Source organism: Lithobates pipiens, unplaced genomic scaffold (genome assembly GCF_037356315.1).
Source record: "Lithobates pipiens isolate NorthernLeopardFrog02 unplaced genomic scaffold, aLitPip1_a1.2 Scaffold_23, whole genome shotgun sequence".
NCBI lineage: Eukaryota > Metazoa > Chordata > Amphibia > Anura > Ranidae > Lithobates > Lithobates pipiens.
The window spans coordinates 229,071,827-229,090,401 of record NW_027507785.1 but is presented as its reverse complement, the minus strand read 5'-3'; the positions used below and the strand labels follow the sequence as shown (position 1 = coordinate 229,090,401).

Genomic DNA, 18,575 nt, shown 5'->3' with positions numbered 1-18,575 from the left:
TTGTGAGTTTTTGGGGCTGCACATCCATCGCTCAGTATATCCTGCTATCAGCCAGACAGTGAGGAGAGGACAATATAAGGAGCATGTGACAAAGCTCTGTGTAAATTTACGGTGCTATATAAGTACTTGTAATAAATAAAGTAAGAATTCTATTATAACATGGAGCATTGCATGATAATGTACTGGGAACACTAATGCACAGGAAGGTTTTTGCCAAAAGTAAAGGTGAACTAATCATTTAACTAATCCTTTTTTTATTTAAACATAATATGTTATACTTACCTACTCTGTGTAGTGGTTTTGCACAGAGCAGCCCAGATCCTCCTCTTCTTGGGCTCCTCGCAGGTGCTCCTGGCCCATCCCCATGCCCCTCCCTCATGTAGAGTGCCCCCACAGCAAGCAGCTTGCTATGAGGGGCACCCGAGCCGAGCCGCTCCTCTGAGAGTCTATTCAGACACAGCGCCGTGGTTTGGCTCTGCCCCCTCTATCTCCTCGTTGGCTCACTGACTTTGATTGTCTCAGCCAATCAGGAGGGAGAGTTTCGTACAGCCTAGGCTCTTGAGAAACATCGCTTGATCGAGATGTGGCTCGGGTAAGTATTAGGGGGGCTGAGGGGGACTGCTGCACACAGATGATTTTTTATCTATTTTTGGCTAAGTGGATAGCACTTCAACCTTCCAGCACTACGGACGTTGTTACGAATCCCAATCATGACACTACCTGCCTGGAGTTTGCATGTTCTCCCTGTGCCTGCGAGGGTTTCCTCCGGGTAATCTAGTTTCCTCCCTCAAAAAGACATGCTGGTAGGGTAATTAGTTCCTTTCTAAATTGGCCCTATTATATGTATGTATGTATGTATGCATGCGAGTTAGGGAACTTAGATTGTAAGCTCCATGAGGTCAGGGACTGATGTGAATGTACAATATATATGTAAAGCGCTATGTAAATTGATGGTAAGTACTTGTAATAAATAAAAGTAAGAATTATTTTATAAAATGGAACGTTGCATGTTATTGTACTGAGAACACTAATGCCAAAAGTAAGTAAAGGTGAACTAATCCTTTAACCAGAAGATCAAGCTACAGCAATAATCCATCATAAACTTAATATAGCAGAGCGTGGAATAAATATTTGCACATTGGTAAAGACTAGTACTTTGAGGCTCGGTTCACACAGTAGGCGGCACGACCTGCACACGATCAGCGGTGACTTGCAAAACGACTTCTGTATAGAAGTCAATGCAAGTCGCCCGAAGTCGCCGCAAAAGTAGTACAGGAACCTTTTTTCTAAGTCGGAGCGACTTGAGTCGCTCCTATTAGAACGGTTCCATAGTACAGAACGGAGCGCGACTTGTCAGGCGGCGAAGTCGCCTGGACAAGTCGCCCCTGTGTGAACCGAGCCTCAGGGAAGAACATATATGTTGATAGGCTGATCTTAGTGGGTAGGGATACACTGTGTGGGTCCCTGTCCCAAAAACACAATAGACTGATTCTGTGTTGCAAGATGATATCACACAATATTCATACAAAAACAAATTCCTGTCTGTGTATATGTGCACGTGTCATTCCATAGAAGGTGTTGCGTGAAGCATGAATGTAGGGTTACTAAGCAGAACACGTAAGGCTAGAAATATACAACCTCTCAGGGATCACCTGTTTTTCAAGGTGCAGGGTCTGGAGAAGTTGTGGAGGTGAGCATCGGAGGAGGTGATAAGGGAGCTAGAGAGTAGGAGGTCTTAAGCTAGATTTACACTTGTGCAGGTGGTTCCCACTGCAGGTCCGCACCCATTCCTGCAGAGGTAACAATCTGTACATTGAAAGGCAGGAGGTGCGTGTGGGTGCCATTAACCCCAATGGTATGCTGCACGCACTTAAAAAACAGTCCTTCACTGGGGAAAGCACTGCGCCTGCAGTTCCCATGTGGACTCCGATTTCTGAAATGATCCAGGGACCTTTTCCCTGGGTTTCAGGAGACACGGCAGCCCATTCAAATGAAAGGGCTGCTGTGCCTGCTCAAATCACAGCTTGCAGAGCCATGATAGAGAGAAATAACCTTAGAAGGAGCAAAGAGGACAATTTTGATCGTATTTTGACACAAAGTTAGTGATGTAGCTCAAGGCAAATTTTTAAAAATGGATTTGATTATAGGTAGGATTTTATGTGTTGGGTGAGGGGAAGCCAGAGAAGGGATCTGCAGAGAAAAATGGTAGATACTAGGCGACTGATAAGGTGGATGAGTCTGGCAGCATCGTTTATGAAGACTGAAGGGGGATAGCCTATGTAAAGGAACGCCTTTAGGCCAAGGAGGGAGCTGCAGTTGTTGGTTAAGAGGGGGCATATTTTGGCGATGCAAGATCTGGACAATGATTGGATGTAGGGAAAACAAACGGCACATAGGAAGATAGGACAAGGTACTGTACTACATGAGCCCAACTCCAGTCAAAGAAATCATCTCTGATTAGATGTTGCCTTGGAGCTGCTCGGAGGTTTATTCCAAACAACTGATCAGCAGGGATTCCAAACAAAGAGACGCTCAGCAGTCAGCAAGCAACAAGGGCATACAGCCACAGTTTGTTCCACTACTTATTTTGAAGAAACTTTTAAATAAATCTATGTCTGCTTCATTAGTGGTGACACAGTAAAAGTCAGATGTGCCAAGTTTAGAATCAGTCTGGTGCTTCGGTGCCCTGGCAGTCTTTGTATACTCTCTAGTCACCCCATTTTGTCTCCAGATTTTGTGCTGCTTCCACTGTGATTGCTCTTACACAATTCCCTTTTATCCAAGTAGTAAAAACAGTCCAAGCAACTCTGAATCTGTCTGCCAACAAGCCGCGAAAAGGGATTTGCAAAAACAATAGCACGTTGTCCCCTGTGTGAGCCTAATGCGACTTGTATGAGGCGGATAATGGATGTATTAGCTAGTGCTGTAGGTTTTCTTGTGTGCACATCCCATAGAAGCAGCATCCCCCCCTCTCGTGGGACACAAGATCAGACCGGACTGTGAATGAGTATCTACAAATCACTGAAGTTGAGCTCATTAACTCACAAATCAAGTCCTTGTGAGCTAAATATAGGGAATGTAGGCCATACCAATCACTGCTTATCCCTCAAAATGAAAAAAATGAGAATACAAGAATTCCATGTTTCTGATATAATAGGTGATCTGTGAACTGGGCCAAGGTGTCAAGTAATTATGCCAATGTGTCTGTTAACAGCCCACTTAAAGAGGAAGTAAACCCTGATGAGTTTACTTCCTCTTTCATTCCCTGCAAAGGTAAAGCATAATGGACTACTATGCATCGCATAGTAGCCCATTATGTGTCACTTACCTGACACAGGAGCCAGCGATGTCAACGCTGTCCCCTGTAGTCCGCCGCATCCATCTTCTTGGTGGGGTCTCGCAGCTCCGCCGCTGTCATTCGGCGAAGCCGCGATGACGTCACTTCCGCGCATGCGCACGGGAGCCGACACGCGCAGCAGCTCCGTCGTTGAGAATGCCACGCCCAGTGCGCCTGCGACAGCGGTGCCTGTTTTCGGGCAAATATCTCCTAAACCATAAAGGTTTAGGAGATATTTCTTGGACCTACAGGTAAGCCTTAATCTAGGCTTACCTGTAGGTCAAAGTGGTTTGTAAGGGTTTACAACCACTTTAAGGAATATTATATTCTGTATAATTATCAGTTTTGCACAGAGCAGCCCAGATCCTCTTCTTAGGCTCCTCGCAGGTTCTTCTGGCCCCTCCCCCTCCCTCATGCCGAGTGCCCCCACAGCAAGCAACTTGCTATGAGGGGCACCCGAGCTGATCCGCTGCTCTGTGTGTCCATTCAGACACAGAGCCGGGGTTTGGCTCTGCCCCCTCTATCTCCTCGTTGGCTCACTGACTTTCATTGTCTCAACCAATCAGGAGGGAGAGTTCCAGACAGCCCAGGCTCTCGAGAAATATCGCTGGATCGAGATGGGGCTCAGGTATTAGGGGGGCTAAGGGGGACTGCTGCACACAGATGATTATCTGAATGCAAAGAATGCATTTGGATAAAAAACCTTCTGCCTTTAGAATCACTTTAAGTTGAACTTTAAGCGTGTATATGTAATATATTAGAGTGCTGTACCACGTTAGCCATGGGCAGTAGTAGGAAAGTAAAAATGTAGGAGATACCTTTGGTTTAGCCAACAGCCACAAAAATTGTATCACCTACATTTTTACTTTCCTGATATGTAATGCCCCATTTTTGCAAAACAATAGAACATATCAATCCAGTTACTAATCTGCTTGGTAATGGGTAACCCACGTGAAAAATAGAAGATATATACATACCCCCAGTCTGAATCTACTGTCTGAACAGTCTAAGGTAACTGTCTTTTGCGCAGGGTGTATTTGATTTAAATCATGTTGATTAAATCACGTTTTAAATCACTAGTAAAAAGGCTTTACAATTTCTAAAAAGCAACTGTCATCTCTGTCCCACAGCGGCTCCTCCTCTGAACCGCTGTTGACTGACCGACCGTCTCATTCACTTTAATGGGATGGCTGGTGATGCGACAGTGACACAACATGGTGAGGGACGTGGCGGCAGCAGGAGAGTGGATGCCCGCTAACAGGCACTGCCATGATGGATCTGAACTGACAGGTGCTCTTTAGATGTAAGGACTTATTCTTGCTGGTAGTTATCTTTAATATTTGCAAACAAAATGAAGGTTGCCTATTTAGAATAATAAGCTGTCAGATTAGTAAAACAGCGATATCAGAACCGATTTTTTAGGTTAAGAGGTTAATCACACAGTTGGAGAACTTCTCAAATGATTTTATTTAATTAAAACAATAACATTGCCAGTTCATCTTATCTCAATTTGAAAAGCTTGGATTCATTGAATGAGTTTACCAAAAAAATTTAATATTGCATAATATACAGCCTCATGCTTCATAACTAAGCTCCATTTTATGCTGAATAAACTAAATGATTAATGTATCTTAAATAGATTTTTACTTCAAAAGCATTTTATTAAAATAAATTTGATAAAAAAAATAAATAAACTCAGATTTAAATAAAAAGTTCAGATTTAACCACTTCACTACCCTATTGCTTTATGACATCCGCAGATCCTCGGAGGGCTTCATATGGCTTCCTCGGCTTCCCGGTGGTATAGGGGGCGCACGCACACAGATCCACGTCCTGTCAGGGGAGAGGAGACAGATTGTGTGTTCCTAGTATATAGGAACAATATTCGGTCTCCTCCGCTAGTCAGTCCCATCCCCCCACAGTTAGAATCACTCCCTAGGTAACATATTTAACCCCTTGATAGTCCCCTAGTGTTTTCTCCTTCCCTGCCAGTAACATTTATACAGTAATCAGTGGCTATTTTTAGCTCTGATCACTGTATAAATGTCAATGGTCCCAAAATAGTGTCAAAAGTGTCCAATATGTCCGCCGCAATGTCGCAGTCATGATTAAAATTGAAAATCCCTGCCATTACTAGTAAAAAAAAAAAGTTATAATAAAAATGCCATAAATCTATCCCCGAATTTGTAGGCGCTATAACTTTTGCGCAAACCAATCAACATACGCTATTGCCATTTTTTTTTTTTTTTTACCAAAGATATGTAGAAGAATACATATCGGCCTAAACTGAGGAAAAAAAATAAAAACCACAGAGGTGATCAAATACTAACAAAAGAAAGCTCTATTTGTGGGGGGAAAAAAAATTATAAAAATTTCATTTGGGTACAACGTAGCATGACCGCGCAATTGTCATTTAAAATGTTACAGCGCCGAAAGCTGAAAATTGGCCTGGGCAGGAAGGGGGTGAAAATGTCCTGTATTGAAGTGGTTAAATAAAAAAAATCAGATTTTCTAGATTTTTTTTTTTTAAATCATGCTTTTGCATATCATTGTATCCTTATATTTGGCTTAAAGAGAACCTGTGCAGATACCACCATATGTCCACCATTACCTTTAGGCTCGGTTCACACAGGGGCGACTTGTCCAGGCGACTTAGCCGCCTGACAAGTCGCGCTCCGTTCTGTACTATGGAACCGTTCTAATAGGAGCGACTCAAGTCGCTCCGACTTAGAAAAAAGGTTCCTGTACTACTTTTGGGGTGACTTCAGGTGACTTGCATTGACTTCTATACAGAAGTCGTTTTGCAAGTCGCCGCTGAAGTCGTGTGCAGGTCGCGTCTGTGAGTCGCGCTGCAAGTCGTGCCGCCCCTGTGTGAACCGAGCCTTAGTAGCCAAAAAAATGTGCCCTTTTTTAATTTAGTTTCTGCATCCTACTATCACTTCACTTCCACAATCCAGCATGGGCAACTTACAGTGGGGACGGAAAGTATTCAGACCCCCTTACATTTTTCACTCTTTGTTATATCGCAGCCATTTGCTAAAATCATTTAAGTTCATTTTTTTCCTCATTAATATACACACAGCACCCCATTTTGACAGAAAAACACAGAATTGTTTAAATTTTTGCAGATTTATTAAAAAACAAAAACTGAAATATCACATGGTCCTAAGTATTCAGACCCTTTGCTCACTATTTAGGAGAAGCACCCCTTTGATCTAATACAGCCATGAGTCTTTTTTTGGAAAGATGCAACAAGTTTTTCACACCTGGATTTGGGGATCCTCTGCCATTCCTCCTTGCAGATCCTCTCCAGTTCTGTCAGGTTGGATGGTAAACGTTGGTGGACAGCCATTTTTAGGTCGCTCCAAAGATGCTCAATTGGGTTTAAGTCAGGACTCTGGCTGGGCCATTCAAGAACAGTCACTGAGTTGTTCTGAAGCCAACCCTTCGTTATTTTAGCTATGTGCTTGGGGTCATTGTCTTGTTGGAAGGTAAATCTTCGGCCCAGTATGAGCTCCTGAGCACTCTGGACTATCCCTGTACTTGGCCGCATTCATCTTTCCCTCAACTGCAACCAGTCGTCCTGTCCCTGCAGCTGAAAAACACCCCCACAGCATGATGCTGCCACCACCATGCTTCACTGTTGGGACTGTATTGGACAGGTGATGAGCAGTGCCTGGTTTTCTCCACACATACCACTTAGAATTAAGGCCAGAAAGTTCTATCTTGGTCTCATCAGATCAGAGAATCTTATTTCTCACCATCTTGGAGTCCTTCAGGTGTTTTTAAGCAAACTCCATGCAGGCTTTCATGTGTTTTGCACTGAGGAGATGACTCCGTCGGGCCACTCTGCCATAAAGCCACGAGTGGTGGAGGGCTGCAGTGATGGTTGACTTTCTACAACTTTCCCCTATCTGCTGACTGCATCTCTGGAACTCAGCCACAGTGATCTTTGGGTTCTTCTTTACCTCCCCCACCAAGACTCTTCTTCCCCGATAGCTCAGTTTGGCCAGACGGCCAGCTCTAGGAAGGGTTCTGGTCGTCCCAAACGCCTCCCATTTAAGGATTATGAAGGCCACTGTGCTCTTAGGAACCTTATGAGCAGCAGAAATTTTTTGAAGCCTTGGCCAGGTCTGTGCCTTGCCACAATTCTGTCTCTGAGCTCTTCAGGCAGTTCCTTTGACCTCATGATTCTCATTTGCTCTTACATACACTGTGAGCTGTAAGGTCTTATATAGACAGGTATGTGGCTTTCCTAATCAAGTCCAATCAGTATAATCAAACACAGCTGGACTCAAATGAAGGTGTAGAACCATCTCAAGGATGATCAGAAGAAATAGACAGCACCTGAGTTAAATAATATATGAGTGTCACATCAAAGGGTCTGAATACTTAGGACCATGTGATATTTCAGTTTTTCTTTTTTAATAAATCTGCAAAAAATGTCAACAATTCTGTGATTTTCTGTCAAAATGGGTGCTGTGTGTACATTAATGAGGAAAAAAATTTACTTAACTGATTTAAGCAAATGGCTGCAATATAACAAAGAGTGAAAAAATTAAGGGGGTCTGAATACTTTCCATCCCCACTGTATTTCCATTGATAAAATCTATTTAATAGGTGGTAGGACAGTCAGTGTAGCTTATCCATAATGTCCATGGAAATCAGAGAGAGTACTGATGCATTTATGTAGATAAAATGTAAACTTTCTAACAGGAACAGGAGAGCATATTAGCTGTTGAAGCCAGATCCGCAAAAAGTAGATCCTAATATCTTGTCACCAGAAATATCAAAGATTTAAAACGCCAGTAATCAATTGCAGCCACCAGAATCCACCCAAAATAAAAATATTTGCTATGAATGGACTCTCCCTTTATTGAATAGGCTGTTTCCCATTTATACACACTAAAAACAAAATCTCAAGAAATCTGTACAATTTCTGTAGGAAGGATATGTGTAAATAAGAGCTTACCTTGACATATTCCATGGTGCAATCCGGAGAAGCATGAGCCCTAAAATGGAGCAGAAAGGAACACAGGGTCAGTAAAGCAGAGCTGGACTGCGGACAGAGAAGAGGAACCTGTTGTTCTCTATGGTATCAGTTACCACCTCCATTCTATTACACTGTTTATGTTAGCATTTCTGCACCAATGTTTCTCAACTTTTGGTTCCTTATTCTTTCCAAGGCTGCGCTGTCCTAGTTACTGTTACTTTTTATACACTGCTGTCACACAAGGGACTCTTAACACAGCACTATTGTAATAGCCAATGATACAGGGTTTAATTGTGCTACAAAGTCCAGTACAAGTGCAGCTGCTTTCCATAAACTTTACATGGCAGCACAACCATTTTAGGTGAATATTATAAAAACAAATCTTCATAAAACAATAGGAACATTATGCCGGCTTATATTTCAGGTTGATGTTCACTAAAATAACTGTGAGGTCTATATTTCAAGCTCAGGTCTTTTGCTCTTGTTTGTAACAATAAGGCCTCATGCACACAGGACATTTTTTTCCTCCCCTTTTCCTCCCCAGGACAAATGTCAAAATGCACCAAAAGCCACATTTTGCAAACGCGTTTAGGCACATTAAGTGCTTGGGTGTTCATTCATTTCATTGTCCAGAATATCAATTTATTCTGGCCTTTGGAATGAACAAACGGCCAAGCGTTTGATGTGCCTAGTGCTATGGTGCGTTTAGACCTGTTTACATGTGTCAAGCGTTTGACACTGAAGTACTTCTCCACCCCACAAAACTCCTCTAAAAGCAGCATGTTAAAGTCGAACTATAGGTAAATCTTTTTTTTTTTTCGCCCATTGTGGAGATTTACCTTCACTTCCTGTCCCATAGCCAAACAGGAAGTGAGAGGAAATAAAACCCTGCAAATTAAGGGAATTTTTTGGGGCCCCTCAGGTCACCGGAACTAGTGTCTTCATTGGAAGATTTCCCATCTAAAGCTTTTCTGGGGACGACCCAAAATATAGGATTGTCTTTTACTTTCACTGATAACAATAAACAGGACAAATAGAGAGGATGGATCTCTTTAGTGGGTGCACAGACAGCAATAAAAACTGACATGCTTTCTAATCCCTCTGCACTCTATCCAAAACTAAAAAAAAAATTTGCCTTTAGTTATAATTTAACACCCTGTGTGCATGGAACCCAAGTCAAAAAAGTGCTAACTTTTAACTGTTATGGGTAAACTTTCCAGCTGGATCACTTCTGTTAACCCCATTCAGCCAGAGGAAGCCAGCCCTCTATGAGTTTGTATTACCGAAGGGGTCCCCAGCATGTGATAACTGTGGTTGGATATCACAGTGATCATGTGATCGGACCCCATCCTCCCAGCTCCCGATTGTAAACAATGCACAAAACAAACTGTCATTAAAGCCAGTCACCCTGCTGCCACATATATGTGTGCCACCAGTGTTAAGGAGTTAAAAGAGAAGTATGGGATTTTTTTTTTTTAATCATACTTACCTAGCTGGATTGGTCTGATGCTCTAACACTGAGGCCGCGTACACACGCGCGGACTGTTCGCCCAACTTTGTCCGTCCAACAGTTTCGGCAAACAGTCCGCTCAAACTTAGCATGGACGGACATGACCACACACGACGGACGAACAGTTTGCTGAAACCGTGCGCGATGACGTGAACGGCACGTACGACGGGACGAAAAATACGACGTCCTATACACTGCATTATAGCTTTCGGCGTGAAAATCCTTTCTGAGCATGCGCGCAACTTTGTTTGACGAACAAGCCTACACACGAGCGGACTGTTCGCTGAAACCTTGTTTCAGCGGACAGTTTTACGGAATTTCCGAAAAACCTTGTCCGTCCAACTGTCCGCTGAAACTGTCCGCTGAAAGCCCACACACGAGCGGACTGTCCGCCCAAACACTGTTCAGCGGACAAAGTTGGGCGAACAGTCCGCCCGTGTGTACGCGGCCTGAGTCCTCAAAGCTCCATTAGTGGAGAGCTCTGGTGACCGTCACTTAGCTTGCAACCCCCCCCGGCTGGGCTGTAGCGGCAGGAGAGGCCCACCGATAGGCTGGACCAGTTGTCGGTTCAGGCATGTGCGCGATCTTTCCTGAGCCTGTGCTCCATGACGTAAAAATGGGTCACAGGAGTGCACAACGAACTGCACTCCTGTGATCCACAGGAGAAGTACAGCCAAACAAGCTTTGGCTGTACTTCTCCTTTAAAGTGACGGTCACTTAAAATAATAAAGCTGCCAGCAGGCATAAAGTGCAGGCATCCCATGCACAAGGGGCCTAATTCTTCATCCGAGCTGAAGTGCAGCAAGCCATCCAATCCTTCTCTTAGTAATGAGGTGATCTGAGAACCACTGCTAGAAAAGCAGGAGACATTCTTACACATCCCCACTACGGGCTCTTTGAGTTCTCGTACACGCATATAGCCTGATATAAAAGAAAAGCCAGTACAAAGAGGTTTCTCACAGCCAGAAATCAGATACTAACTTTCCTTGGGAGTCTGGGACTGGTGAACATAGATTAGCCTAAACTGAGTGAACTCTCTGACTTTAACACAGCTGCAGCATTTTCTAGATAGCAATAAAAACTAAATTTTACTTGTAGCTTGGATTTGCTCTTTAGAGTATTTCTATTGATTCTTATTATTTTTCAATCCTTTGCCAGAAGTGCCACACAGCCAGCCTGGACCTGCATTTAACCACAACTATGTATACATGTTGCATGCAAAAGTGTTGTTACATCTTAGCACTGACATAAATATACTCAACTGTGGATTAACTACACATTCCAAAAGCTAACAATTACAGTAATCACAACAGAATGATTAATAACTAAACAATTCAGAATGTGTTTCGGGCATTTTAACCTTACAATATATTTCTACATTTGCTTTGGCAGTAAATCAGTTAATACGCAAATTCTTTCTGGTAAGAATAACAGAATAATCTAGGGCAAATACTCCATATCAGCTGTACTGGAATGGTATTAATACCAATGCGCTGCGCATTCATCAGCTGCCATACCCCTCCTACCCAACCTGCCGCCTGCCAATTATTCAAGTTCATTGACCCTACAAAGTTCAAAATTGTAAAGCTAAACATGGATGTGGAAAATGACAAGTAAGCAGTGTTAACAGTTCAAATTCTGACCCAACCAGGAGGCCTCCTCTCATTTTGTTGGTTCTTCTTTGACATACATACGCCAGAATGAGAGGGGTTATAGGAAGGCAAAAGAGTTAACACAATACAATCACTGGCTCTGAGAAGTGGAACAGTGGCTCATGTTTATTCAGGACTTTTGAATGGAGGCCCCAGGAAGCCAATGCACAGCTATGAATGACTATAGGATGTTCCATTATGAACACAGTCGCCCTTCTCTGGCTTTTGTCATGGCTTGATTTTCAGTAGAGGACAGCACAAAGTTTGGCAAATTTCTGATGAATTAGTCAAATGACTGATGAGCAGTGGTTGGCCTGCCGACATCATCCAGAAAAAGGCCATTTAATAATCTACCAGGCTGGGTGAAAAATTATCATCCAAACACCCTATCAGATGCCCCTGTCATCATATTCTATTACTTAGACTGGTAAAAGAAATACAACACAAACAAACACCTCTTCTATAAAAGCCCTAGGAGCCTTGAATTAAGGAGTTCATTTTTGCAACTTCAGATTAGACAGTTGAGGCTCTATGCCTCCCATCTCCATCCAACAGAACTATACTAAAGTAGAATGTAGCCCTCCAAGTGTCTACATTTCATTTTAGCCACTTCAGCTCCGGAAGATTTTTCCCCCTTCATGACCAGGCCATTTTTTTTTACTATTCATCACTGCACTGTTTTAACTAGCGATTGCGCACTCATGCAATGCTGTACCCATATTGTATATATTTTACTTTCTGCTATAAAAAATATCCAATAAACAAAATAAAACAAATCAAATTTCTTCATAAATTTTGGCCAAAATGTATTCTGCTAAATGTTTTTGATAAAATAAAAATCTCAATAAGATTTTATTGATTGGTTTGCGTGAAAGTTATAGCGCCTACAAACTATGGTATATATACTGGGATTTTTATTTTTATACTACTAATGGTGGCAATCAATGACACTGACTGGGAAGGGGTTAACAGCTAGGGCTATCAAGGGGTTAAATATGTGCCTAACTATACCTAACTTGGTGTGTAAAGTGCTCTGCTTTTTGTCAATTATCTCTCAGTTTCTCATCCCTGAAAACTGAGAGATCGCTCCCTGTGTATAGAGCTCTTTGTTGAATGTCAAAACAGCTCTGGGCTGTAAATGTACACAGCTGATCAACAGGTCCAGGCTGTGAATGATTGGTTGGAAAATGCTGGCATGCACGCGCCCTAAACCCAGAAGTAGGCAGCGACGTACCAGTATGTAGCTTTGCCTACAGCAGCCGCCCGTCCGCAGTACTTTCACACTGGAGTATTTTTAGCGTTATAGCACCTGTAAAGTGCCTCAGTGTGAAAGTAGCCTAAGTCCCTTGCAAAGTCTCACACATACCTGTTTACCCAGTTAATGGAGTACACCTGATGCAGCTTCCTATGATGAGGTGGCAACAATGCTGTACTGCTCTTAAATTCTGTGCCTGCTTGCATACAGTGCGATAAAAAAATTGTTGCAGGGAGCAAAGGCTATCAGCATTGTCACCATAGCTTGTCGAACAGCATTGGCCCACTCCTTTCTGCATTGACAGCACTGCCTCTGCTGCTGAAACCTTCCATGTGAGCTGCAGTGTCTGGGAGGGGGAACATTTGAAACTCAAAGGAAAGTGGATTTGGCCCAGTCAGGGAAAGTAAAGGAAGTTTGTTTACTTTTACAATATGAGGTTTGTGCATAATGACTGGATTTAAAACTCCGTCATACAGAAGCCTACTAGATAGTTCTTCTCAAGTACTCGCCGATACCAATTACCGAAACCTATTTTTAGTGTCATGTGACCGTTTTAAGTAATGAAAAATTATTAGCACTTTATTATAATTATGAAGAACTCATAACAGCTTCTGTGGCCCAGATGTCACATCTCACACTGCCACGCCGTTGCGTGATGCCCTACATCTCTCTCCATAAAGGTGGCGGTTAAAGCATGCAGACTTGAGAAGGTATCAGTTTTAGTATGAGAGAATTTGCACTAGTAGACGTACTCATGCGAATGCTTAGTATCGACACCGATAGTGGTATTGGTGCAACGCTAGCCAGAATAAAGACACCAGTCCTGAATTCTGCATATTTTGCAAACAAGTCAAAGAAGCTGCTGGTGTTTGCCTATTCTTCTTCTTTTTTTTTTTTTTGCCTTCAGGCATGTTATCATACAGTATCTGTAGTTTAATTCATGGCCATGAGAGGTTGCTGTAGTCCCTCTAAAGATTCATTACCAGCATCCATGTGTACATAATATTGTGTGGGATCTGCTGGTTTGGATTATCTGCTCTTAGAGTCTGTTTAGAGTACAGTTTGTGTGTAAGTAGCCAAAAATGAATCAAAAAGACTACACCTACGTATTATTACAAACGTTTTGTGAAATTATCAGCTTGCAATACAGCACACTTAATACATATGTTATGAAAAATGTAAATTTTCCAAACATAAAACATCTCCCACACATACTAAAAATCTAGCAGTAGGTTTATCAGCCAATGTAACATTAGTCTTTTCCATAACAAACACTGGGTATTTTTGTTATGAAGCAGATGACCAGCAGCATACATTTACAGAAGGTGAGCCCAGGAACAGAGAATGTGTAGTCTTCATAAAGAGCCAGCACCATATACCTCTTTGATATAGAATGTCCATTACCAATATTACAATTGACAAGGTTAATGCATCACTCTTTGCCTTGGTGGGGATCAAGGAAGTGTGGGGTTGTGTCCCCCCCCCCCCCCCAACAAAATAGTAGTATTAATATGTTAAACATTCCAATTGTGTGAGGAAGGAGGTAGAAGTGGAATGACAGAGGGTGGATAGAATGGGTTAGGGTCTGCTTTAAACCAAGTCAGTGGGTGAAATGTGTCATTTCAACATTTGAAGAGGCAGACAGGGATATGCTTTGGCCATTTGAAAAAAATTAAAGTTAATTGCTAGCTCGGAATACTGATGTGCAGTTGCCGCCTCTTTGAAACACAAACAGGATATACAGTGTTGGAAAAATAGAAACATTTTAATAAAGATCACACTGGCTAACTGTATTCAGTACTCCATTACAGTTGGGAAAAAAATGATTTTTACTAATACATTTTAGATGATTTGAAGGCATCCATTTTTGACCAATAAGCTTTTTTCGCAGAGGCCCTAGAGAATAAAATTATGGTTGTTGAAATTTTTTGTCACACGGAATTGGCGCAGTGATTTTTCAAACTGAATTATTTTGGAAAAAGTACACTTCAACGAATTTTAATCCAAAAAAGCACAATATACAGTTGTGCTCATAAGTTTACATACCCTGGCAGAATTTATGATTTCTTGGCCACTTTTCAGACAATATGAATGATGACACAAAAACTTTTCTTTCACTCATGGTTAGTGTTTGGCTGAAGCCATTTATTATCAATCAACTGTGTTTACTCTTTTTAAATCATAATGGCAACAGAAACTACCCAAATGACCCTGATCAAAAGTTTACATACCCCAGTCCTTAATACCGATGATATTGCCCCCTTTAACATCAATGACAGCTTGAAATCTTTTGTGGTATTTGTGGATGAGGCTCTTTATCTTCTCAGATGGTAAAGCCGCCCATTCCTCTTGGCAAAAAGCCTCCAGTTCCTGTAAATTCTTGGGCTGTCTTCCATGAACTACAGGTTTGAGATCTCCCCAGAGTGGCTCAATGGTATTTAGGTCAGGAGACTGAGATGGCCACTCCAGAACCTTCACTTTATTCTGCTGTAGCCAATGGCAGCTTGACTTGGCCTTGTGTTTTGGATCATTGTCATGTTGGAATGTCCAAGTAAGTCCCATGTGCAACTTCCTGGCTGATAAATGCAAATGTTCTTCCAGTATTTTTTGATAATGTACTGCATTCATCTTGCCAACAATTTTGACTGAATTTCCTGTGCCTTTGTAGCTCACACATCCCCAAAACAATCCACCTCCATACCTTTGTTGACTCCTCTGCAAATGTAGCTTTTATGGTTGTGGCCAAAAAGCTCAATATTGGTCTCATTACTCCAAATGACTTTTTGTCAGAAGGTTTGAGGCTTGTCTCTGTGCTGTTTGGCGTATTGTAAGTGGGATACTTTGTAGCATTTGCGTAGTAATGGCTTTCTACTGGCGACTCGACCATGCAGCCCATCTTTCTTCAAGTGCCTCTTTTGTGCATCTTGAAACAGCCACACCACATGTTTTCAAAGAATCCTGTACTTCACCTGAAGTTATTGGTGGGTTTTTATTTGCATCCCAAACAATTTTCCTGGCAGTTGTGGCTGCAATTTTAGTTGGTCTACCTGACCGTGGTTTGGTTTCAACAGAATGCCTCATTTTCCACTTCTTGATTAGAGTTTGAACACTGCTGATTGGCATTCTAAATTCCTTGGATATCTTTTTATATCTCTTTCTTGTTTTATACAGTTCAACTACCTTTTCCCGCAGAACCTTTGACAATTCTTTTGCTTTCCCCATGATTGAGAATCCAGAAATGTCAGTGCAGCACTGGATGAAAGATACAAGGGTCCGTCAGGAGTCCACAAACTCATTGACCTTTTATACACACACACTAATTACAAGCAAACAGATCACAGGTGAGGATGGTTACTTTTAATAGCCATTCAAGCCCATTTGTGTTAACTTGTGTGCATGATATCAGACCAAAATCACAAGGGTAATTTGGGTAGTTTCTGTTGCCATTATGATTTAAAAAGAGTAAACATAGTTTATTGATAATAAATGGCTTCAGCCAAACACTAACCATGAGTGAAAAAAAATGTTTTTGTGTTATCATTTATATTCTCTGAAAAATGGCCAAGAAATCATAAATTCTGCCAGGGTATGTAAACTTATGAGCACAACTGTATAACTAATTTTTTTAGTAAATTATAAAAGATGTTACACCAAGTAAATAGATACCGAACATGTCATTCTTTAAAATTGTGCGTGCTCTTGGAATGGTGACAAACTACAATACTTAAAAATCTCAGTCGACGATTCTTTAACATTTTTTACAGGTTACCAATTTGGAGTTATAATGGAGGTCTAACTCTAGAATTTTTGCTCTCACTATAAAGAACACCGTTCACAAATGCATGCATGTTCACTCCTGTGCATGAGCTTGGAGGGACGGGGCAGAAAAAAGTAATATTTATTTTATTATTTTGTATTTTTATATTGTCCCTTTCATTATTTTTTTTTATTCATTTTATTCCTATTGCAAGAAATGTAAACATAACTAGTGATAGAAATACAGTAAGGGGTGATAGGTCCTCTTTATAGACAAATCTGGGATAAGACACTAGATCTTTCTGCTACCCTGAAAAGCATGAGATAAAATAAAAACGGAAACCATTGACCTCAGACCAGTGTTTCTCAATCTTTTACGGTGAAGTACCCCTGTGAGTCTAAAAAAATTTCTTAAGTACCTCTGTCTTGAGAAAGTGATGAGCACTGATAGACAGCACTGATAGGAGGCTGCACTGATCGGCTGCACTGATAGGAGGCTGCACTGATCGTCTGCACTGGTAGGAGGCCCTGATCGGCTGCACTGATTGGAGGCACTGGGGGCTGGGCATGCTGGCATGTGTAGTTTTCCTGAGCAGGCAGGATTCACCTTCTTTTCAGGGAGCCGTAGCAGTCGTCTACACACTTGGCAGGCAGGACATCTGAAGCGTACTGGAGAGGGGGAGGAGATGGGAGGACACGGGACATTCCATTGACAGAATCTGGCAGCTGCCGCCGACCTGACACCCCCCCACGCGGCGGACTGCTTCCCCGTTGGTACCACAGTCCCATGCAACAGGCCACGTCAAGTCACTGAGAGCGGTTTGTGCGGGAGGTGGGACAGAAAACTCTGCGTACCACGGGTTGAGAACCCCAGTCCTAGATAGAGGTCGACCGATATATCGGCCATATTTGCAGTTTTTTAATTAATCGGCATCGGCCAATTGTGCTGATAAAAATGACGATCAGAACTACAGCGCGACTTGCAAATTACTTCTGTAATAGAAGTCAATGCAAGTTGCCCCAGTCTTCAGTGAAGACTTTCCTCATCTCTGGGCAGTCTGCAGTCTGAAAGAAAAGAGTAAAGAGATACAATGTTTACACTTATGAATTAACTCAACTCAGTGTGTAGAGTTCTCAGTTTAACCATTTAAAGACTAAATCTTTTCGGACACTTGTTGCTTACAAGTAAAAATCCTGTATTTTCTGCCAGAAAATCACTTGGAACCCCCAAAAATTATATATATATATTTTTTTAGCAGAGATCCTAGGGAATAATAGCGGTTGTTGCAATATTTTATGTCACACGGCATTTGCGCAGAGGTCTTTCAAACGCAATTTTTTTGGAAAAAAATACACTAATGATTTAAAAAAAACAGTAAAGTTAGCCCATTTTTCGTCCAAAAGTTTTCGTCCATACGTTTTTATTTAATATATAGTTTTTTTTTTTTTTTTTTAAATCTAAATTATACATACAAGTAAACTGATTAGAGGTTTGTTTTGTTTAATAAATGTTTAAATGTAAGAAATTTGCTGTATCAGTTATTAGGGCTGCTTTCACACTGGAGCGGGCAGGCGTTGACGGTAAAACGCTGCTAGTTTTAGCGGCGCTTTACCGTTTACCACTTCGCCAGTGGTGCCCATTCACATCAATGGGCAGGAGTGGTGGAGGAGCGGTATACACCACTCCAAATGTGCTGCTTGCAGGACTTTTTTTTTAACATCCTGCCAGCGCATCACCTCAGTGTGAAAGTACTCTGGCTTCCACACAGACTGCAGGGGAGCCATTTTGCAGGCACTTTACAGGCGCTATTTTTAGCCCAAAAGCGCCTGAAAAACGCCCCAGTGAAAAGGGTGTCTGTTAGATTTTATGAGATGAAGGGGGAAAAAAATAATCGGCCTAACATATCGGCCCAAAAAAAAAATTGGCATCATATATTGGCCATCGGCCACTGTGATTTCTAAATATCGGCATCGGCATTGGCCAGAGAAAAACCCATATCGGTCGACCTCTAGTCCTAGACCATAGAGACAGCCAGGGACTGGAAGATCCCAGGTTTAGGATAACCTGGTGG

The 18,575-nt window shown here is 41.9% G+C and overlaps 1 protein-coding gene across 2 annotated transcripts in view; it reads right to left on the bottom strand.

Annotated features, from left to right (window-relative positions):
* Window positions 1–18,575, bottom strand: part of BCAR3 (BCAR3 adaptor protein, NSP family member) — a 172,766-nt gene that overhangs the window by 99,743 nt on the left and 54,448 nt on the right. For both annotated transcript variants that reach the window (XM_077452891.1, XM_077452893.1), the window contains one exon: window positions 8,310–8,349. In XM_077452891.1, the coding sequence (XP_077309017.1) occupies window positions 8,310–8,349 (40 nt within the window). The remainder of the gene's footprint in view (window positions 1–8,309; window positions 8,350–18,575) is intronic.